The 23,931-nt window shown below is 35.3% G+C and overlaps 2 protein-coding genes across 4 annotated transcripts; one reads left to right on the top strand and one right to left on the bottom strand.

Moving 5' to 3' along the window:
• Nucleotides 1-17,160: 17,160 nt before the first annotated feature.
• nat9 (N-acetyltransferase 9 (GCN5-related, putative)) lies at nt 17,161-19,626 on the top strand. Of its 3 annotated transcripts, none has more exons than XM_059532558.1 (7): nt 17,161-17,219; nt 17,431-17,517; nt 17,608-17,717; nt 17,830-17,970; nt 18,047-18,182; nt 18,220-18,328; nt 18,966-19,626. In XM_059532558.1, coding segments are annotated over exons 1-7 (744 nt in total). In that variant the 5' UTR covers nt 17,161-17,217; the 3' UTR covers nt 19,125-19,626. The 3 variants fall into 3 exon arrangements, with proteins under 3 accessions (XP_059388541.1, XP_059388543.1, XP_059388542.1); XM_059532560.1 differs by having other exon boundaries at nt 17,164-17,219; nt 18,047-18,106; nt 18,234-18,328; XM_059532559.1 differs by having other exon boundaries at nt 17,213-17,355.
• Nucleotides 19,627-19,872: 246 nt separating this feature from the next.
• Nucleotides 19,873-23,637, bottom strand: lrrc59 (leucine rich repeat containing 59). The gene is made up of 8 exons (XM_059532557.1): nt 23,497-23,637; nt 23,194-23,318; nt 23,015-23,074; nt 22,755-22,913; nt 22,297-22,401; nt 22,120-22,192; nt 21,121-21,312; nt 19,873-20,450 (listed from the first exon to the last, which is right to left on the bottom strand). The coding sequence occupies exons 2-8, from the start codon at nt 23,290-23,292 to the stop codon at nt 20,194-20,196; spliced, it is 945 nt and encodes a 314-aa protein (XP_059388540.1). The 5' UTR covers nt 23,293-23,318; nt 23,497-23,637; the 3' UTR covers nt 19,873-20,193.
• Nucleotides 23,638-23,931: the final 294 nt, after the last annotated feature.

Genomic DNA, 23,931 nt, shown 5'->3' with positions numbered 1-23,931 from the left:
ATTAACTAAATTAATCACTAGATGTTCTCCCAGCTGAATCTTTTCAAAACTGCTTGCATTTTTAGCCATTTGTTGCCCCCGTGCCAACTTTTTTGATACCTGTAGCAGGCATTAAATTTTAAATGAGCTAATTAAGTGGATAAAAGTGTAAAAATTTCTCAGTTTAAACATTTGCTACGTTATCTATGTTCTATTGTGAATAAAATATTGGCTCATGTGATTTGAAATTCCTTTAGTTTTCATTTTATTAAAATTTAAAAAACGTCCCAACTTTTCCGGAATTCGGGTTGTATATATATATATATATATATATATATATATATATATATATATATATATATATAATTACACATTTAATTAAATATTAAAATAAATACAATACAAAAGTTTATTTGTTTACTAATTTATTGATAAATTATATTTTAGTATAGTTTTTAGTTTCAAAGAGTAGTAATTTCTCATAAGTAACTATGTTTCTTTTCCCATAATATCTATGGATTGTTCTTGTGAACATCCTGAATAAATAACCACATGCTTGAAGATTTAAGTGCACATAGTCTTCACCGGGACGGGGAAAGCAGTTGTGCAAGACTGTAAATCTTCTGGTTGATGTTGCTTTGACTTTTTGTTGCGGGTGTGTGTCTCTCTGTCTGTCCAGCAGGTTTTGAATGTGGAATGGGTATCATTGATTTACAGATAGCGTGTCTCAGCACCAGAAAGTGTGATGGTCTCCATTCGTCTGTTTCGTTTCGAGTCTCAGCCCAATCAAGAATGGGATTGGCTGTCATGGCTGTCAGGTTGAAGGATGAGGGGAGATTGGGATGGGAGTTCACGTCAGACATGTGACTGATGGACCGACAGACGAAATGAGTGAAAGCCAGTTTAGATATATGAAACACAGGTGTCTGTGTCTTGAGAGGTGCCTAACAACCTCCCATCTGTAAAAACGCTACTCTCTATAGCTTTGATATAGCAGACAACTATCGAAACACACACCCGCCGACAAGAGCTGTTTGTTTTATTGTAAAACGAAACCAGGTTCATTGTGCTTTCCAGAAGCATCTCCTACATTCGGTTTGAGCTTGACCTGAAGCAAATCCTCAGAAGAGAGCAGATGGCTTCTTTTCTGATGTGTGTGAGAGACTGCCCAGGGACCACAGTCTGAGGTATCAACACACACACACACACACAGTACTCATCTCATCCATACCCATGCTCACAACATTCCGCTTGAGTGGCTGACTGATGGATGCGAGATTCAGAACGACAGAGAGTCTCCATGGGTTTTTCTTAAGCAAAAGCAGTAGAGGACAAGGAGAAAGAAAAATACATAAAAAAAGAGCGATTGAGACTGCACTCCCAGTGTGAGCAGAATTAGGTCCAGTCTCAATAGTTGACAGTTCCTGGGAGAGAAGCTAATCTGAGAAAACTGAGATGGTGTGGAAGCCCTGGAGAAAAGATGTCAGGTTTGCACAGAAAAACTCCTGCTACACCTCACCTAAGGCTAAGGGTCACATTCAACACTCTGCGGCCCAGTCAGTCTCAGGTAAATAGTGCTTTAGAGCTCTACAGAGATTTTTCAAATCACTACAAATAATCAAACACCCCTGATTATGACACAAAGTCAATGCTAAATTTATCTTGTGGCACTAAAATTGAGTCTGCGCTATGAATCACATATGGTTTGTTATGATCTTAAACTTCTTTCAGATGCGACATGAAACCGTTAACTCACTTCTTAAAGGAACAATTCATCCAAAAATGAATATTCTTTTCATTACTTACTCACCCACATGTCTTTCCAAACCCATATGCTGTTATATTTTCTGTGGCTGAAGAATTTTTCTGCATGCAGTAACAGTTTACGGTGATCCATCAACATCCTAAAAGGACAAAAACACACCATAAAACACCATAAACGTAGACTTTTGTGCTATATTTCAAGTCTTCTGAAGTCATATGATAGCTTTGTGTGAGGAACAGCATGAAATGAATCTTGCAACATATATTTCTGCAAAACTCCAAAAACATACCTATGCATATGATTAAGTATAATTTCCACTTGAGATTAACGCTAGTGGCAGTTAAAAATGAGCAACATAATATCTTTTTGCAGAAATGTTGCACCAAATGTATTGTGTACAAAGACTGAAAGAGTTGCTGGAGCTTAAGGGTCATTTATAATCTTTGTTTAGATTTTTACTTCCAGTGATTGTATTTCATTTTCATTTGTAACGATTATTGTGATGAACAAAACTTTTATTGGATGTATAGTTGCTTATTTTCTGTAATAACCCAGTGGAAAGTCAATGAAAAACCCTTCGTGGTTTTTAAGGAATCCATCTATGTTTTAACTGATTTGAGAGCTGGTGGTATAAACATTTTTGTCTTTTTTGTATAAACATCTTGTCTGCTTTATGGTACACCCATCCCCTCCACCCCCCCCCCCCCCCCCCCCAAAAAAAAAATCCATCCAGGTTTCATTTGTGCCTTGCTCTAGTTTTGGCTCTTATGTTACTGATTTCTTTCCTGTTTGTGCCCTTTTGCTTATCGATTTGAATTAGTTTCCTGGTGGTTATTGACTGTTAGGATGTTGACCTTTGACCTATTATACATTTTGGGCTATAACCACGTACACACTGAAAATTTACTGTTTCTACACCCTTAAAAAGCACAAATACAAACAGACTTTTGTTGCCATGAATAAATAAAGCTCCAATTCTACCAGAACAGATAATGTCTAAACATATTAGAATTCCAGCGCTCTTCCGTTTGAGAATAATGCACACCTCTCTCCTTTCGGCCCATTTTCATAAATGCACACAGCTCCAAGCCTCTTTTCCCCCTACGGCACGGCCATCAATCTTCACTGACATCCTATTAACTCACAACAGACACCAAAACCCACAGATAGGTTCGTTGGCTATGTCTATCCCATTTATTTATTTATTTATTTTCCCATCGATCTGTCAAATATGTAGGATGAAACGTTTAACTGTGGCCTAAAAATAGCCGCAGCTGTGGAGGAATTAATACATCTGCTAACATGTTATTTCTTTTTTCTCCCTCCTGAAACAGACTCCATATTATCACTCTGCCAGTAGCGTCTCTGCATGTGTTTGACATATGCTATTGTTCGTGTCACTTACAATTTGAAACCGAACCATGAAGTTGACACTTAAAAATATGGATCGAACTGTTACCATTGATCTTGGATATTCTGATCGGACTTTCTCCAACGGGTTATTTACCTCGAGGAAACTCACAGTGAAACCTGCCAACTTGTGTGAGAGGCACATACTAAACCACACATCAAAATGACAAATCGTCTAAATAATAACACTGATCAAAGTGCTGCTCCACCGTCGTCAGTGCTCAGATGAAAGACTCCTGTGATCCCTCCAGGGGAGAAGTAATGCTGAAAAGTTCTGGATGTCAGTGTGCCCTGATGTCAGGTCGATGGGGAGCCAGGATGGCAGGAACAGGTATCAGACATGGATGTGGCGTTATCAGTTCAGCAGGCGCTGCTTCCTCAGATTGATCCATCTTAATGAGCTCATCACGCCCCTGTGGAGAGACGCCCTGATTACATCTGAACGCCACAAGGAAGGAGAGAGCCTGCAGAGTTATTCACTGCCCATCACGCATACATGCACATAACACATTTTCACACTGTTGAGACACTGATTTAATGTCATTTTAGAGCAAGAGTCGTGCAATGACATTAGACACCAAAACTAAACATTCTGTCATTATTTATTCATCTTCATTTCAATTTTTTGTAACAGCGTTAGTCTTTATTGTCCCTCTTGATACATTTATGTATCTTTACAGAAATTATTTTTGTTTTTGAATGTTTTTTTTTTTTGACTTGACCTCTTGAGGACATTATGAATTGTTGTTGTATGGGAAATAAATGTAAAGATGTGTTTTTAAACAGGTTTGGAAAAACAGAGTTTGTCTGTCTTTAGTTGCTGTCACTTGTTGTAGCTCAGTGGATTGAAGGGTGTTAGGTCTGCTATTTGACGAGCGAGTGTGTCATCACACAATAGAAAAATATTGAAAAAGGCAAAAAAAAAGTGGTGACGAGTCTTTCATCCTCTTTCCTCTTTCATCCCATCCACATTTAGCATCTATTTCTGTAAACCGGCCCAGACAAACAAGCTCCCTTAATTCAGCACGTAGACACAAATGCATGACCATCCATAAATAGAGACTGAGATATTTGTTAATAACCAATTACTATGCTACTTACAGGTCATTTTGATTTTTTTTTCTACTAGGTGTCAAATTGATCGTAAAAGCACCACACAAATAAAGACTAAGAGAGGATAACATCCACTGCTGGTGACTGAATGGATCAAGCACATTGTTATTAGTTAAACATATTTATAGTCTACACCCCAATTTAATTAAAAACCAATTGTAATTAGGTTTCATTCAATCAATAAAGACTTGGCTGAAATAAAGTCTTTGTGCATTTGAGCCAAAACCATTGGGCCCTTTCTGAAAGCAATCTGACAGAAGAAGACTATAAGAGAGTTGAGTTCAGAGCTTGACAGGTGCACTAGAGCTCGGGTGCACTGATAATTGCTCTCCAGATGAGAGTGAAACCTTCCTTTAGCATCATTAATCAACTGAATACATTACAATCAAACCAGCATAATTAAAAAGCTAAATTAATTAGAGCAGAAATGGATGCACAAGTGCAAAATATTGCTTTTCCGCTTCCAGGGCCCCCCTTTTCAAACTCGTGCCGCCATTAATGAAGAAATGAGAGTCGTTAAACTTTATGACTATATTTGCCTCTGACCTGGTTTTAATGAGCATGTTTATGAGGCTGTCATGGTGCTTGAACACTTGGTAGAGTGGCAGATATCGCTGGGACTATAATCCCATCCAGTCAAGCGAGGATATACTGAGCAGTCGGTACTGAATTATTAAATCATGAGACAGGTAAACCTTTTTTACGCTCTGAATCCACCTGTTTTATGACTGACACAACACTGTGTTCCAAAACCTAACGAGCTGCCTTCTCAGATAGCATTTGAAAAACTTAACCTCATCATGTTGCTAAGCTATAGAACTAATGAGTTAATAAGCTATGTAAGGGAAATATTTGTTTTAAAATATAATTAAAAAATCTAATATTATTTTACAATATTTATAGAAGTATAGTGATGTTCCATAATATTTTATATATTAAATAATTTATAAATTAAATATATAAAATATTTTGAAATAATCAAGGAACTTTGCTGCTGTACCATTGGTGCAGCAGCAAAGTTCCTTGATTATTACGCCGGAATGAGAGTATAGTTCCTAGCCATATCTGCCTAGAAAATAGCAACTTTTTATTTTCCGTAGGTCTTAGTACATGATGTAACTACAGAAGAATCAAGTTTTAAATAGGAAAAATATAGAAACTCTTTGGTCATTTTGAGTGAGATGCTTCCGGCTAAGCTAAAAGTGCTACTACCAGACCCAGAGATCGGTTGAATGGATTTGAAAACGGAAAAACTCAACTGTTTAAACTCAAATTCTATTTTCAGCCTGTTTTCCTTTAAAGGGGTCAAATGATGCTGCTAAAAAGAACATTATTTGGTGTAATGCAATGTATAAGCCCTGCCTTTCTGAAACAAAGCTCATCATTCTGAAAAAGCAAGGTGTGCTCTGATTGGCAAGCTATACATGTGCGTTGTGATTGGCCGAAAGCCTTAAGCATGTGACAAAAATGTTAAGCCCCTTAACGTACTATGCCATCTCCCAGGCCAGCAGCACGAGACTCAGTCCAGTTGCTCTCATGCACATCCCATCATTGGTTCTCTTTTAGCAGTTCAGTCAATGTACTGTTAGGAGAAACTGAATAACTTGGGATATTGGTTTATTTCGCATCAGAGGGAGTGTAGGGCATGTTTATGAACCGAATAACTTAAATAATTTGTGGATTAGTGCATATTGGAGATGCGAACTGTTTCAAACGATTCAGTTCGATATGATGAACTGGTTCAACCGATTTACTAAGAAGATGCGGTTAAATAGAAAGATTCGTTCACGATCCAGACATCACTAGACGAGTCTAAAACAATAAAACCCATTACAAACGAGCCATTTGTTGCATCCAGTGGGGACTTAATTACTGATTACAATGACTTATACTGTCTTTTTACGTGTTACGTTGCATATAGCACTGCGTAAACATAAAACAATGTCTGCATTTGTGATCTGAGAAACAACAAACAACAAGTCTACTCTACTGCTCAAAACTCACGTTTGAATCATCATTGGCAAATTATTTAAATATAAAAAAAAACTTACTTACAGGCTGTGAGTCAGAAGTGCCAGACTGTCCCTGCAAAGTTTGAACTGCCTGACTTTATTGAAACAGCCGTTGTGCCACAGATGCATTGCAGGCTACTGGTTCAGGAAACAGTCCTCATCCTCCATAAAATGCGCAGCACACATCTGAACATTTGGGTTGAGCTGTTCTGGAACAGTGTTGAAATACAACTTAACCACTGATTTCTAGTTGTGTCCTCTTTTGGAAGACCAAACAAAGTAGTTTTGCTTTCACAATGAAACACACAGTGACTCCACAACATGGCAGCGGCAGCAACAGAGAGAATAAAAGTTCTTTGCGTGAACCTTTGGGGCAGCATTATGCAAATTTTCCCTCATAATGACGTAGACATGTGGGGGCGTGTTAGAACGAGCCATTTTAAGGGGGTGTGGTTGACTCTTACCTTTTATAAAGAATATCTCTTTCAATTTGAGACTTTAGTCTTTGCAACTTCTTTATGCACCAAGAGCTTGTAACACCAAAGAGAAAGGAAAAATGTAAATCACATCATATGATCCACATCAATTTTAAGGGGAAAACGGGGCTTTGGTGTTTTTCACTGGGGCTTTGGACTTTTTCACTGGAGGAATGGATTATTGATTATGGACTCATATTTTGGTCAAAAGCTATGGATTAAAGGTAAAATGCCTGAATAATGGATTTGTTTCTTGCAAGTGTGCAGCTTTACACTTAAAATAACTGATTGACAACTTAATTGTGATTATTGTGATGTTTTTATCAGCTGTTTGGACTCACAGAGTCATCTTGGATGGCCTGAGGGTGAGAAACGTTCTGCAAATTTTCAATTTTGGCTGAGCTATTCCTTTAATATGTCTCCTTGATAGACAGCACACTATAAATTTTGGAACAGAGAAACATAGTCACACCTCTATATACTGTATAAATAAATGATCCAGTCGGTCCATCAGATGAGGAACAAAAAGGATTGGCACTGTCATAGAGCATCAGTCTTAAGTTCTGTGACCGTATATGGCCTGCAAGCACTGTCCTCATCCTCCCATTTGAATTCCATCAGATGGCACTCATCAGGAGAAAAGGTTGAACCTTATATCCAGAAGCAGGTCTATGTCAGGTTGTAATTGTTGTCCAAGACATGGACTGTCAGTTCTGTCAGCAGTGCTCAGCTTCTTGGCGGAAACAGGAAAAGGGCTTACAAGAGACTCCTTTTCAACTTTCTTTCATCTTACATGGAAACATTTCTTTGATTAAAGGAAAGGGAACTAATTAAAGAAATCCATAGAACTGAAAGGATCTTGAGGTGTAAGGACAAATCATAAACATACTGTATCATTGGACTAGTGTGAAATCAGATTCACTGAAAAGATCAGACTCAAATGAACAATTTGTTAACAAATTGGATCCACAAATCCTTTTGAAGATCTGACTCTGTTAACAAATCAGACAATAGCTTCCTTTTCAGTAATTACAATGATCTAGTGAATCCAGTTTACTGAATAATTTGTTCATTAAATAATGAAACAATGATTTGGTTCAATTTACTGACTCAATTATTTAGTTGCAGCCGAAACCTGTCAGCCTTGCATCATAAGCAATTATTTGACAATAAATGTAATTTAACTTGATTCTAAATAATAAAATACTAAAACCAGTTTTGCATATCTATGTCATGAATTATAAAATCCAAGTCAATCATGTAAAGAAAACTGATGGTTCACTGTGCACATTCTCTGAAACTAAAAAAGTATAAAGTAGCATATTTTAGAATATTACATTTAATATTATATATATATATATATATATAATTTTATATTTAAAAGGTCATTTATATTTAAGTCATCTTTAGACAGGTACTCTTTCATTTTATTGTATTCGTCTACATAACTGTATTGATGTGAATACTGAATACTGAATGTGTCCAGTATTCCAGTATATGACCCACTGAGTATAATTATTGTACATAAATAATTCAACAGCATTAAGTGTGACAAAAACTGAACTTTAGGGAGTTTAATCCCTGAAAAATGCAGAGTCACGGTTCTGTAACCACCTATCTAATAATCGTTTCTCCTCATTGGTCTTTTGTTGTCTTGCCTCTGGGCTACAATGTCTCCTCTTGCAATTTTATCTTCATAATTCTGCATCTCGGGGTCATAATCATAATTATCTTTTACATATCTCATTAAATGGACCTCATTTCCCCAGAACTAAGCCTTAGTTAGAGATTAGCCCTCTATTGACAATCCCTTATGATGAACCATGCAATGAATAATGCATGAATAGTTCACACAAGTTTTTTTCTTATGTGTAACAATATTGTACCCTTTTTGGATTTGTACATGGAAGAGTATATTTTAACAAGAAAGAAACCTAAAAATCAGCGTAAAAACATTTTCATCATTGTGTTAAAAAAAACATGTTTCTTTCCAATTACAGTGGCAAGAAAAAGAATGTGAACGCATTGGAATCAGATGGTTTTCTGCATTCATTTCTCATCAAAGTCACAGGTATAGACAAATTCTAGATGACAACACAAACATTTCTAATCTTTCATGTTTTTATTGAACACATCCCAATAAACATTCACAGAGCTGTGGAAAAAGTAAGTGAACTTCACCTTGCTGTCCTAGATGATCCACAACTTCCTCCAGATCTTGCACATTATTTGGTTTTACAGCATATTCTGCATATTTCAAACATTTACAACAGTTACTGGGGGATTTTGATATTCTTGTTTTCACACTGAGGGCAGATAATGGACTCACACACAACTATTAAAGGGTAAAAACATTCAAATAAACCCAAAAGGAAACAATTCATTAACAGCCGGGGATGTAAATGGCTTTAAAATGGTGATCTGGGTAATTTGTATTTATTTTTTCATGTACTGTATGTATCTTCTGTAGCTTCTGAATGACAGTAATAAAATAAAAAAGGTGTACATTTAAACAAAAATATAAAACAATATGATAATAAACATCATCATCATCACTGATTATTATGTAAAAAAAAAAGTTTACAATTCCTGGCTCTTAATTATCCTTAGTGTGAAAATAAAAGAATGTAGATTGCACATTGTGTTTGCCTGTACTTGTGATTTCGAAGAAAATCAGATATTATTTTATGACCAATATATGCGAACAACAACATCAACAACCAATTTAAATGGGTTCACATACTTTGTCCTGCCACAATAATTTACTGTCACAATAATTTCTACTTGAGTTTTCCGAGTTTTAGAAACCGGTACATTTTCTTCATCATTGATTAAATTTAAAATGGAGCAATCTAATTACTGCAAGATATCACTTGGATTAAAAAAAAAAGGTTTCAGTTTAGTGAGTTAGTTAACAATGAGGAAAATGTAATCAATCACCTATGACTCCAATGAGAATAATTATTTGACATGACTGCCAGTCTGGCTGTGAATAATATGTCTAAGATGCAGTTATGTCAGTTAAAAAACTAATTTTAAAGTATTTATACTGCACAGTAATGATGTCTGCTTGACTGAAATGCTTTGAATTTGTAAGTGAGATATAACTCATTTCAACTAGCATTAAACTATCCCTATACAGCAAGAATATATGAATAAATGGTTGTGCTCAGATTGTCCACTTCACCTCTGTGCCCTGCCACTGTGAGACAGAGACAGCTTTTCACATGCACTGCAATATTGTAACCAGCGTGTATTTTCACAAGTGTGTTTTTCTCCCTGATGTGTGAGTCTTTATTACCTCTAATTAGCTGTGTTTGTGGCGAGTGTCCTCCAAAAGACACGTCAGACAACCCAAAGACAAACTATGCCTGGCATATCATAGAGGCTATGGGCCACCATTGATATTGTGATCCTGGGTGAACAGTATGATCACTTTAAGACCCCACTCCCTCACCACCATCTGTCCTTTTCTCAGAGGTCACCCAATCATAGTCTCTGTAAGTGGTTGGCATTGGAGACCAGTGTATATCAGCAACTAATCCTTAAGGTTTTAGAATCAAAGCTGAAGTGTCTAGTTTCTGTGCCAATAATATAACTGAAGAAACAATAAAAAATAATAATTGATTTCAAACAGGTTTCCTCAATAATCCTCTTATGTCATTGGCTGCAAAAACATTCACATGCATTCACAAATGGGCAGTAAGACTTTGAATTAGATTTTTTGCTATTCAGCAAGTAAAGACATTTCTAAATATAAAAAAGTTTTTTATTATTTAACAAGGATCTATTTAAATTGGATGTAAATGTATGTAAATTTAACAAGGATGTATGTAAACAAGGATGTAAATTGACCAGAACTGACGGTAAAGGCATGATGTAAAAAAAAATATAAATATAAATAACTCTTCAAATAAATAGGTTTTTCAAAGAATCCAAAAAAATAAATGCAGAACAACATTTTTCAACACTGATTATATTAATAATAATAATAATAATAATAATAACAAACAATTTCTGAAGGATCATGTGACACTGAAGACTGGAGTAATTGCCACTGAAAATTCAGCTTTGCATCACAAGAATAAACTACATATTTAAATATATTAAAATAGAAAGCAGATATTTAAAATTGTAATATTTAATTACATTTCTGTTTCTAAACAGCCTTTGTGGGGTGTAAAAAAAATACAATAAAATTACTGATCCTAAACTTTTGAATGGTAGTTTACAGTATATGGAATATCATAATGAATTATTTGGAGACCCAAAATGTAAAATATAACTTTCTATGCAAGAAAAGCTCAGGATTGTTTCCTAAGTTTTCGTGAATGAACAGTGGTTATCATGTTTAGTGCATGATGAATATGTGTCCAGCATATGTGGTCATTGAGATCACTGTGTGATCTGGAAACGCTCTATGGGATCAGTGAGTGGCCAAGTTGTGTCCACGACGTGTGTGTGTGTGCTTGTGTGTCTTGCAACAGGCTGTGAGAGTGTCACTGTCCCCTCAGTAATTCAAGCCTTCAAGCTGAGATCAGCTCTAATAAACCATCTGCCACGTCATCCTGCTGCATTCCCACTACACCAACACGATACCTCAATACCTAAAAAAACCTCTCTTAAACGCAGCACACCCAGCCATGCTGTACAAGTATGTCATGAGACATTACAGAAATGACAATATGAAAAATATCAGAGCATATCATTCCGATGGAACAGCAGAACGATTAAAGACTGACACATACTCTTACTAACGCAGAGCTTCTTCAATTAAAGTGTCCATGCAATCAGACTTTATATTCAGTAATTAATATTTAAACAAGTACCATCATATCTCAAGGACAAATGCAGAGCGAAAGCGGATGATGTCTGTGAACGAACAAACAACCTAAGTCACGCCATATCTATTGTTTTAACATTTTGAACTGAATTACAAACAGAAGCCAAGAACGTGACATCATATTCTGTTGCTAATATTCAGGGTCAAATGTGCTGTAGTCTCATATGTTCAAAGTGTTTGTACTTTACTTCTTGAAGTTAATTAAATATATTAAAAGTCATCTAGTCTCTGCCACCTGATGTAAGCTCCAACAGCAGGTTCAATAGACATGTTTGATATATAAAGAATGTTAGAATATGTTGTAAAGCGTTCTTAATTTATCTGAAAATGTATTACCTATTTCCGATGAACCTGCCGTCTCCAGAGATTTAATTAAATTCATAATAGCATACGGTATGTTAAGGAATTAACACTGTTAATAAAATCTGACGCAAGTTTGAGTTTTAATGGGCTTTTTTAATTACCCCCCCCCCCTCCCCCCCAAAAAAAAAAACATACAGCTTTGATATTCTGAAATTATTGCACATCTTGTTTGTTAGTTTAAATATTGAATGTGGAGCTTATTAAAATAATGTAAACATGCAAAGCCTAGAAACCTTATAACATGTATGATCAACTTTGTACTCTATTGAACTGACTTTAATTTTATGAGGGGGAAAAACATCTCATGCCATCGGAGTTATGGAAATTATTGCGACAAGAATCAGATATGCAATAATAAAACACAAGTGTAATTATGTTCAGCTGTTCTCTGAGAAGGTTCGCAATAGTTTTAGGCTATTAAACTTTAATGGATTCATTTGCATTTTTGTCAACAGTGGCAAAAATAATTAAATATTTCACAAAGTTTAATTTGGCTTTTAAATGAATGTTGTGGTATAACAAAATTTTCCAGCTTAAATTAAACATAATAAGGGAACATTTCAGGAGGAAAATCAATTAACAGAAGAACCATTATATTTCACTTTTAAATCATGCCTGATTTCTTGCTGTAGTTTTGCTATAGTGCATGAAGCTCCAGCACATGTGAATCGTGTATTTCCCACACAGAATAGAATAGGCCTGCTTTGTATATGTGATAGATGTCACAAAAGCACTGAGCTGTCTCTAGTATTTGCAATGGTTTTGCTTCTACCTTTGGACAGGATTTAGACATAGAAAGTTCAAAGCAGCCAACAGTGGTGCACGTCTGAAAATCAACGAAGCCTAAAAATCCTAAAATTACAACAGCAGCTTTTCATAAACATAATAACTTCCAAAAGTTTGAGGACCACATTTCACACCAATTCACCTTGCATTTATTCCTTTATACGGTTTCAGGGCAAAAATGAGTAGTGCATTTTTTTGCATGATGTAAAATAGGAACAACAAGAAATGAGAAAATTACAATTCACATCAGAGTATGTTAACATTTGCATTCATCTCCTGAAGGAATAAATTGAGGGGATATTTCAGGGCATGATTTCAAGCACGACAATGGCAAAGAGGCTTATGAAGGTTAGATGTGATAAACAGTAATTATCTTATTATTCAGTGTTGTTCGTATTTTCTGACAAGGAAATGAAAAGTGTTTTGAAGTACTCCGGGGCTAGTGGTTATACTTTTTATTCATATTTCTCAGGGTAGGTTTATTTTTGAAATTCAATTTCTGGACAAGGATGGTCCTTTAAGTCTTGACTTCATAAAAAGTAATAGAACATTTCCATAAAAAAAACATGTTTTAAAATATAATAATATTTCTATAAAAGGCATCAGATTAAATATTAAACTTATTAAGAGGAATTGTAAAAACCAATGTGTCATATATTAAAACACTGTAGCAAGTGAAATACATGACAACTTGCCTTAATATTAAAAAATAAAGAATACATATATATATTAATTCTTAATCAGGAAAGTGATAAATTAATCAAATTTAAGTGAACACATTTATGATGTTACCAAAGATATCTATTATAAAAGCTGTTTATGAATATTAAATACTGTAAAACTATTAAGCAGCACAACTATTTTTAACATTGATAATAATAAAAATAAATTCTTGAGCACCAAATCAGCAAGGATCACAAGGATCATGTGACACTAAAGACTGAAGTTAAATTCAGCTATGCCATCATAAGAATAAATTACATTAAAAAATATATTAAAATAGAAAGACTTAAGCAGTTATTTTATACTGTAATAATATTTGTATTTTTACTGTATTTGTGATTAAATAAATGCAAATGAGAATAAGAGAACTTTTGAACAGTAGTGTATTCAAAAGGTAAAGTGCGTAAATGTTTGCAATTCTGTCCAGTTTATAGACTGATAAAAGGTATATTCATTCACATAAATAAAGCAGGTATAACTGATGTGTTGCTATCCAGCCATGACACCCCACTTAGCAGGTAATGATAGAGTCTATGGGAGTACTGACATGTTTAAACTGAATAAAATCATCTTTTGCCTACTGTTAGACACAAGAATGCCTGTATCACAGATGCTCATGTATTATTGCTTATAAAGCCATCACAATAAATGACACACCGTCAGCAGATTCCTGAAATTACAAGAGAGGACAGTCAACAATCATGACTCTCCATTCAAATATTCAGTTGATTTCTCCTGTGTATTTCCCTGCAGCGTAACAGGACATGTTGGGAAGGATCATTAAGATGGGAAATATTAATTATAAAAATAATAACCTCATGCCTCTTTTTTCTTTTTTTTCATCTTTTCCTTAGCTCCTCCTAAACTCTGCTGTACGGAAGCCCGTTTCCACCACTGAAAAAAAAGGTAATTGCGACTTTTTATCCTACAATTCTTTTGTAAAAAAAAAAAAAAAAAAAAAAAACTAGCATACTTTTCACTTTACATTTCACTATTCTTACTTTTTTTTCATAACTGTGAGATACGAACTTTCAATTCTGACTTTTTCACTCAGAATTGTGAGATCTAAACTGGCGCAATTTAGTTTTTTTTCTTAGAAATGCGTGATATAATTCTCGCAATTCTGACAACATATCAGTCTTTCTCCTCGGAATTGAACTTTATAACTCGCAATTGCAAGCATATATCTCACAATTCTGCCTTTATTTCTCGCAACTGTGAGTTTATATCCCACAATTCTAACTTTATATCTCGCAATTCCGACTTAATATCTCACGATTCCGACTTTATTTCTCACAACTGTGAGTTTATATCTCGCAATTCCGACTTTATATCTCGCAATTCTGACTTTAAATCTCCCAATTCTGTTTATATCTCACAATTCTAAGAATAAAGTCTGAATTGCGAGTTTACATCCAACGCAATTCTGAGAAAAAAAGGTGAGAATTGTCAGATGTAAATTCACAATTGCGAGAAAAAAAACGTCAGAATTGTGAGATTAAAAAGTCGCAATTACCTTTTTAATTTTTTATTTAGTGGCGGAAACGGGCTTCCATACTGCTGTCTACCTATCGACTGTATGTGCTTATTTGTATCTATACATACACAAAAACAAGATAGACAGTGATGATAGAGAGACAGATCGATCTGTCCGCTTGAGCATCTATCTCACAGGCGGCTCCCGTAGGACCCCACATACTTATGGCCTCTTCACTGTCACTTAATTCATTACCGCAGAGGAAGCCAGACCGAGGGGACTCCATTAGACTAATTTTAGAGAAGAGGAAAGATAGACGCTTTCTCAGTGAGTGAGCTGAATGAATCCCTTTCATTAGCACTGACTGATGGCTCGTCACGTCACGCCGTCGATGACTGGCACGAGGGTGATGACAGAAACATGGTGGCGAACACACCACTTATCCATAAGGGGTGTCACATTAGACAGGGGTGAAGGGAAATATATATGATGAACTGGTCACTTTGAGAAAAGAGCTGCCCTGCTCACTCATATACATGACAAACTGCCCTTTTCAAAGTGAAGTTAGCTTCCAACACTGCTTGCTCTGGTGCCTTATCTGTGTAAGAAACTTTAGTCTGCCCCGACCCAGATCTCACTCCACAATAGATGTCTGATCATGCTCATTTGCCAAAATATCTTAATTATTATAGCGATCAAGAAAGTCAACAATTATGTTGTTTCTAAGATCATTTGGGAGGATCACGTTCTAAACAAATGGTGACCATTTGGAGAATGGGACCGGGTGTGGGACACCGAGAACCTTCTCAGACAATTAGAACTTCACTAACATATAAACAACAGCTGTTAGGACAGGAGCAAATAAATTTCCATTAAGGGTAGTAAACTGTAAATTTGTAAAAGTTTTGAGTTTAGGATGTTCTGGCTTCATTTATATAATGATTTATAATTTATATAAATCTTTTTACTTAATTTTTCTAATTTTATTGTAACTGTATGCTTCATTTTATAGTTGAAAAAATAGCAGAAATTGACATACAAAATTTAAAACAGATAGACCTATTTATTTATTTTTATTTTCTTGGAATTCATGAAGCCATGTAATGGATTTGCACATTAAAATCTGCTGCACCTACACATAAGAGCCAGTGATGTTGACATATACAGTACAATATAGCAGGACCTTCTCAGGTTACATAAACCAGAAGTGCTGTTTGCACTATAGGAGAAGAAATTGTGCACAAACTTTATTGCTTCTCGTGTGTTACATCAAGAATGATTAAATATGCAAGATCTGAAAACAATCAAAATGTCAGGGAATCTTTTTTTTTCTCATTTAGTTCTCATTCACTTATGAGAAAATAGTTGCAATATAATTTAGGCTACTCCTTTTGTGTTTCATGAAAGAAAGAAAAACATGAGAGCAACATAAGTGAGAGGACAATTTGATAGAAAAAATAAATATCACTGCAATTGAACTGCAATATAAGAAGAAAAACATACATACATACATGTTTGATGAGCTGAAACTTTAGGGCCTATAGACATACTGTACATCTTTTATTAACTGCAATAACAAATATTAAATGCACCAATCAAATGTGTTCACTTTAGTTTTATGTTTGTAAAATACACAGATATAGACTATAATTTATATGCAGTGTTGCTTGATTGTCTGAATTTCTTTTAAAATCTTTTAAAATTTTGATAGGCTATCATCATCCTATTTCCAGATATTTTCTCAGGATGGGATGTTTGAAAAGGTGAGGGAAAACGGCGAAATGCACAAAATAGCACATAATGTATCCATGGCATTTGTAAGTCGCTCTGGATAGATAAAAGCGTCTGCTAAATTACTGAATGTAAATTTACTTACCGGTGCTGTTGTTTTCCATGTTGCTTCCTTCCAAAATGTTGATGTCACTTCTTAAACAATGATGTCATTATGAATTCCATTACGTTATATTGCAAATATGAAAAAGTGATAGATAGTAGGCCTACACACGGAGACAAAAAACTTTTCTAAATGTTTACCATTATTACAGGAATATGCACATCAATACTCTTGTCCATTGACTTTAATACATACTTTGTGTGTGGGCTTTTTTTAAATCCTAAAATTATCTTAAAACAAAATTATATATGAAATATCTTGAATGTATTTAAACGAAAAGCTGTAACCTTGCGCCCTCTCGCGTTTCAAAATATAAATGCGCGTCAGTTTGACTTTGTACGCCTGCTGATGACGTAGTTCACATGCGCCGCTGTTTATGTGAGTTGAAATTCATCGAAAATCGTACTGTTGTGATATTATCTGTTTAGTCTATTACGACACGTTGATTATACACGTAAATTAAACAGATGGACATAATTTAAGCGACCATTCTGTATTCAAGTTTGAATCTGAGGTACGATGGTTACAAAAATGCTGCACTGCTAGTAAGAACATTAAGATGTGTACCTCGAAACACTTTATTTTACAGGCTGCTTAAAATGAGGATTAATGAAGATACATTACTGGAGGGGGAGAAGGTTGTATTAGTACCTTACAATGCAGATCATGTTCCCAGGTATTAATAAGTAGATCCAGCCTAAAATCTTGGGGCTGGTGGTTGTAGTCTCGGTTCATTTGAACCTCGTCTAACCTCTATTTTTTTTAGGTATCATCAGTGGATGTGCTCTCCTGAACTGCAGAAGCTGACTTCATCAGATCCCCTGACACTGGAGCAGGAATATGACATGCAAAGATGCTGGAGAGAAGATGATGACAGTGCGTTTCCACCTTCCACATAAACATTTGTCCTGTTGACATTCAAGCACATAGTCAATATTATCCCTGATCTGTTTCTGTGTTTATTCTTCATGTGTCTTTTGTCCTTTAGAGTGCACCTTCATCATCTTGGATAAACAGAAATGGGCAGATCCGAGTATACCGGAGCAAGAGTGCATGGTGGGAGATGTTAACATTTTCCTCACTGACCCCAGCGATCCTTCCCTGGCTGAATTGGAGATCATGATTGCAGGTTACAGAGGTTGCAGCGCATTTTATTTCATTCAGATTGCCTTGAGTCTGTAAGTAACATCAAATAATTTTTTTAGTTCCCTGCTACAGAGGAAAGGGACTTGGGAAAGAAGTAACACGCATGATGATGTGCTACGGTAGGACAAAGCAGGTGTTTAAAGATCTATTATTAGTAGTGACTACTTTATATGTACGTATTTTCTGTGTGTGTGTGTGTGTGTGTGTGTGTGTGTGTGTGTGTGTGTGTGAGATTTACCTCAACAGGTGTCCATAAACTTGGAATTCAAAAGTTTGAAGTCAAGATTGGTTTGGATAACAAAATCAGCATTGCCATGTTCAAGAAATTCCATTTCCGAGAGGTGAGGATGAATCAAATGAATCCATTCAGGAATGGTTTTAATTCCCAAGTAAAAAATGTAATATTTTTCCTGAATTCTGACCCATGCTACCAAAAGTTTAGAATAATTAAGATTTTAATATTATTACAAATTATATATCAATATTACTACATTTTAAAATGTAAATAAATTTACAATTTTTAAGTTAATTTTTTATATTAATTTATTTTTAAATGTATTTATCAGAAATCCCTATACTCCTAATAAGCTGATTTGCTAAAGAAACATTTCATTATCATCATCAGTGTTATTATTATCAATATAAACCGTGATATATTAAAAATAATTTATTATGTGACCCTGAAGACTGAAGTAACAGCTGTGGAACATTTAGCTTTGCCATCACAGAAATAAATGACATTTTAAAAATACATTCAATTAGCAAACTGTTTTTACTGAATTTTGACTTGATGGGCATAAGAGAATTCTTCCAAAAACATCCAAAAATGAGTATAGTATATTATAATAATTTTAACCGCTTAACCTTAGGTTTTTTTCTAACATTTTTGTGATTGTAAATTGTATTTTTTTATTTGAAAATATATATATAATATATAATGTATATGCTTTTTTTGGTTTGTTTGCTGTGTCTCTGCAGCTCTCCATCAGTGAGGTCTTTCAGGAGGTTATTCTTGGGGTCACTGTGAATGAGGCTTTACAGAAGCATGTTTTTGGAAACATGGACTTCATGCTGCAGAGGGAGTATGGGAAGGCACGGGACAGCAGGCAGGCACCGTTCACACCATTATCTCTGTGATGATGGTTTGTAGAAGATTATATGAAAAGAGAAAAACCCCACAGTGCATCTCAATATGAAATATTAATCACTCATCGTGCCACAGAAAGCTGAGGCAACTCTAGTAGCGTTTATCACATTCTTATGTGACTAAATATTTCTGAATTTTTCTAATTCAGAATTAAATGTGATGACTCAACACTGATCATTCAATACTGTATTGTTAGAAATAATATTGTATTGTGATTTTAACTTCTTAAGGCATGGAAATCAAGAAACTGTACTATTTAAAAAAAAATCTAATTTAGACCTTTTAATTTGCATACTGCATGTTGCAATAATTTATGTAAGAAAACAGATAGAAATTATATTTGTTATATTTTTGTTGCTTGTAATATTGTAAATCTTTGTGACTATACACAAGATACTAATCAGTTTGTCTTTCATGTTGGTTATTTGTGTTGTAGAAAATTTATGGCATTTATCGTCCTTGCAACAATAAAAAATACAGTCGTGAAACTAAGTTGGTTGTCCAACTGACAATAAAAAAATTATAATTGTCTTTCGATCTCAATGATATCTTTCTTTAAAAAGGAATAGTTTAAAGTCCTGGTAAGCTAAAAGAATATAAGCAGTTTTCCAATTTTTAGGTAGAACTTACATAAAACAGATATAGAGAGCAGTTATTGTAGAAACTTATAAACAGGTTTCTTACAAATTCAGTTTTGCTACCAACTGTAACACAGGGACAGCAAACATAAGCTAATCAAAATCGATCAAATCTTTTATTATAATATGTTATGAAACATATTACGCAAGACTCCAAAGGTCACAAATATTATCATTCATCAACTGATTCTTGAAGTCCATTTTCCTTTCCCGATTTGGCAGTTTAGAGACATACAAGCTAGATTTTCATTCACAGACTGGTCCATAGTTCTGACATGGATTATTATTATTTCTAAAAAAGATGCAGCAATGGGAAAAACAATTCCATAGGAATTTCTGCAGACAGGTCAGTGACTTGGTCCCAGTGCGTCACCTGAGAGGCTCAGATCCGCGGCAGGATGGAGCAATATCAGACACAGTCTTATGATCTGAGATCAGACATTTTCTGAATGACCTGCTGCACAACCTCCAGACCCTGAGCCCACCTCACCGTCTCCTCAAAGTGCACGTTGAGTGGAACACAGAACGCCTCCTTCCTCAGATCAGTCAACTGACAAACTGCTATTACGCTTGCTACTCCTACAATTAACAGGAGCAGGAGTTTCAGGAGCAGAGAGAAGAAAAGGGAGCAGATGGACCGCTTGGCTTTGGGCACCGACTCTGATGCTTTCTTTTTACCTATAGTGAAGGAAGTGTAGAACTTACACTCAAAACATCGACAAGAAACACGCTGTCCATATAACATGTACTCTACATATATACAGGAACACAATGTGTATAACATATCAACCTGACATACACTACAGCTCAAAGGTTTGGGATCAGTATGGTTTCTTAAAAAATAAATTAGTACTTTTGTTCAGAAAGGATGCATCAAATTGATCAAAAGTGACAGTAAAGATATTTATAATGTAAAAAAAATTCAAATAAGTGCTGATCTTTTTTTTTTTTTTTACTTTTTTTTTATTCATCACAGAATCCTAAAAGAGAAACTGTTTCAAATACAGATAAGAAATGTTTCTTGAGCACCAAATCCTCGTATTAAATTGATTTCCGCAGGTTCACGTGACCCTGAAGACTGGAGTAATGGCTAAATTCAGCTTTGTCATCACAGGAATAAATTACGTTTTAAAATAGAAAACCATTATTTTAAATTGTAATAATATTTTACAATATTACTGAATTTATCAACATCCTTGGTAAGCATAAAAGACATCAAAAAACATTTAAAAACATCTTAAAATCCAAACTTTTGAACAGTAGTGTAGATCAAAATACTCCAACATTTTTAAACAACAAAGCAAAGTAGAGAGTATGCAATGTCTCAGTTCATGTAAGAAAATTGTACCTTGATTTTGAGCAGCTCTCTTTTTCTTCTCTTCTTTCTTCTTTTTCTGTTGTTCTTGTGCAGCAAGAGCAGCCATCTGAGCTTGATACTCCTTTCTTTTCTTTTCCTTCTCTTCTGCTTTTTTCTTTTTTTGCGCTTCTCTTTCCCTGGCCTCCTTTTCCCTCTGCTTAGCTTCTTTTTTCTTTTCAAGCTCTGTAAGGGATTAAAAGGCACCTATTATGCCCCTTTTTACAAGATGTAATATTGGTCTTGGGTGTCCCCAGAAAGTGTCTGTGAAGTTTCAGCCCAAAATATCCTACAGATCTTTTATTATAACAGCTGGAAAAAGTCATTTTTGGGGTGCGTCTCAAAAAAGCTGTTTTGGAGTGTATGACTTTAAATGCAAATGAGCTGCATATTCCCACCCCCTCTCCAGAAGAGGGCGTTGCTTATACATCTCTCTGCATTGCATATCTACAGCAATAAACAGCCGGTGAAGCAACATAACAGAGCGTGAGAACTGTGTTTAGTCGTACATATGGGAAGCCAAATGCATTGAAAGTGGGACGAAACAGTGTTGCAAATGTTACAGAGCTGATCAGCTAAAAAATACTTAATGTATGTACACAAATACGGTTCAAACGTTAAGTACTATAACAACATGACGTTCACAAAGGAGTCTCAAGTGATAAACATATTTAAGTAGATTTTGAGGTGATGAAAAAAAATCTAAACATTTTGAAAAACAATTAAAAATCAAAGAACTGTTATGATGTAGAATGTGGAATAAATATTTCGATACTATACTATGTCTAGGTCACACATAAAAAAGTAACACAAAAATAGAGCCACATTAAATAGAAAAAAATTATAATTAAATGCAAAATGATTAAATAATAATAATTTCAAGTCCTAGATTCTAAACTTAATGTTATGTTTAACTTGTAACACTCATAATATCATTTGTAATGGAAAAAAAATATTAATATGAAAAGGCTGTCGATGTTTTGGTCTCCCTACCTCTCTCTTTAAACAATCGACGTTCTTGTTCCTTTTCTGCTTCTTCCTGTAGGACCTTCATGTGCTGCAGAACCTGGACATAGTAAATCATTTGTTTAGTAAGTTCATTTGTGATTGCTTCAAAGCGTTGACTATGTGATAAATAAGCTTATTTATATTTCAGACCACTCAACTCACCCTGGATGCACACTGTTTGCACTGCTTCTCATCCAAGCAATCGCCTGCAGCCTTGGCCAGGGTTGGCTCCAAGGGGTTGTCCTTCAGATCCAGCCATTTTAGACTCTGTAAAAAACAAATGCCCTTAATTAACAACTGCTACCAATACTGATAGAGGAGAGGAGAGATTGTGTGGCCAAGCATGGTGTCTTCTGCATTTCTCCCATCCAAGAGCACACACACAGCATTGGGTAGTGAGCAAACACAGACAAACTCTTGCTTAAGGGTTGTGGTATTGAAGGTGGAAGAGACCTCCTCCTCCTACAATCCCTGCTAGTTCCCGAGACTCAAACCCACGAACTTTGGATTACAAGTCCGACCCTCTAACCATTAGGCCACAGCTGCCCCAAAATGAAAATAGCATCTTCTAATATTAAAGAGAATGTTATGAAGTTGCAGTTATGAAATCCTAAACCCACCTTGAGTTGTGAGAAGCCAATGGGAAGCATTTTCAGTTTGTTGTTGTATAAATCCAGGTGCTGGAGGTTACTGAGTTGCCCGATTTCTTCTGGCAAGCAGACGAGCTGATTCTTGCTCAGGTCAATTTTTATAAGGTGAGTCAAGCTGCAGAAGTCAGACTGGTGAAGTAACAGAAACAGAACAGAACAGAAACATTAAATAAACGACAACTTAAAGCAAATCTTTTTTTCTTTTTTTTAAATTTACAGTTGTAACTTACAGTCAGAGTTGTAAGATTATTACAGGACAGATCCAAAACCGTTGCCTTTGGAAATGCAGTCTGCACAGAAATCAATATTTTCAATTTGCAACGTTTATAGGCTGAATTAATCAAATTTAAACAAAACCAAGTACACTCATGATAATTGTAAATAAATTGTAATCTTAATAATCACTTACCAGCTCCTTGACTGGCACTTCAGTAAGATTACTGAGACTCAAATCAAGCTCATTGCCATCAATTTTGTCTTTAATGTTTTCAACTTTGCCTTTAATCATGTTGATGTGTTGCTCCTCACTGGACACTGAATAGAAATACCTTTGATCAGCAATCAAAGCCATCAATGCATTCAAATGAAAGCAGGTTTTGACAGCTAACGTAGATAGTTTAGACAAAGTAAGAGAGCTTTCATTGTTAAAGTTAACCTCAAACATCAGCCTTTTCGGATATTATGCGTAAATGTAAGGAATAAAAGTTATTACCTAGTTACAGATGATGAAAACAGTCAAGACCCAATGCAGTGGAGTATGTATGTAGTGACTTCTCTGGTTTCCCACAGCAATGGATGAAAATCCACGTCACTGCTCGCGTGTGCCAGGAGGTGCAGCTGACAGCGTGTCTCGTGACTGGATGAGCGCTCGCTCTGAGCGCCTCCTAGCGTCTGGAGGACTGCGTCATAGCTACTTATGAATATTATTGGTAACAAACATCTGTAAAGCTCTGAAAATCTGAAGATGCACTCCATTATAGTATGATGCTAAACACGGTTCCCTGCCAGCTCTGTCAGAGAGATTGCATTATATTTGTCAGTTTTTGTCACAACATTCTTCAGTGATTTCGTGAAACATGCTTTATTTCACAAAATATTAAGTATTACAAAGCGCTTATGCTGAGGTAGGCGCAGGCCCAGTTATGGA

Source organism: Carassius carassius, chromosome 40 (genome assembly GCF_963082965.1).
Source record: "Carassius carassius chromosome 40, fCarCar2.1, whole genome shotgun sequence".
Lineage (NCBI taxonomy): Eukaryota > Metazoa > Chordata > Actinopteri > Cypriniformes > Cyprinidae > Carassius > Carassius carassius.
Note: the sequence above shows the minus strand (reverse complement) of the source record. Positions and strands in the feature narration are given on the sequence as shown.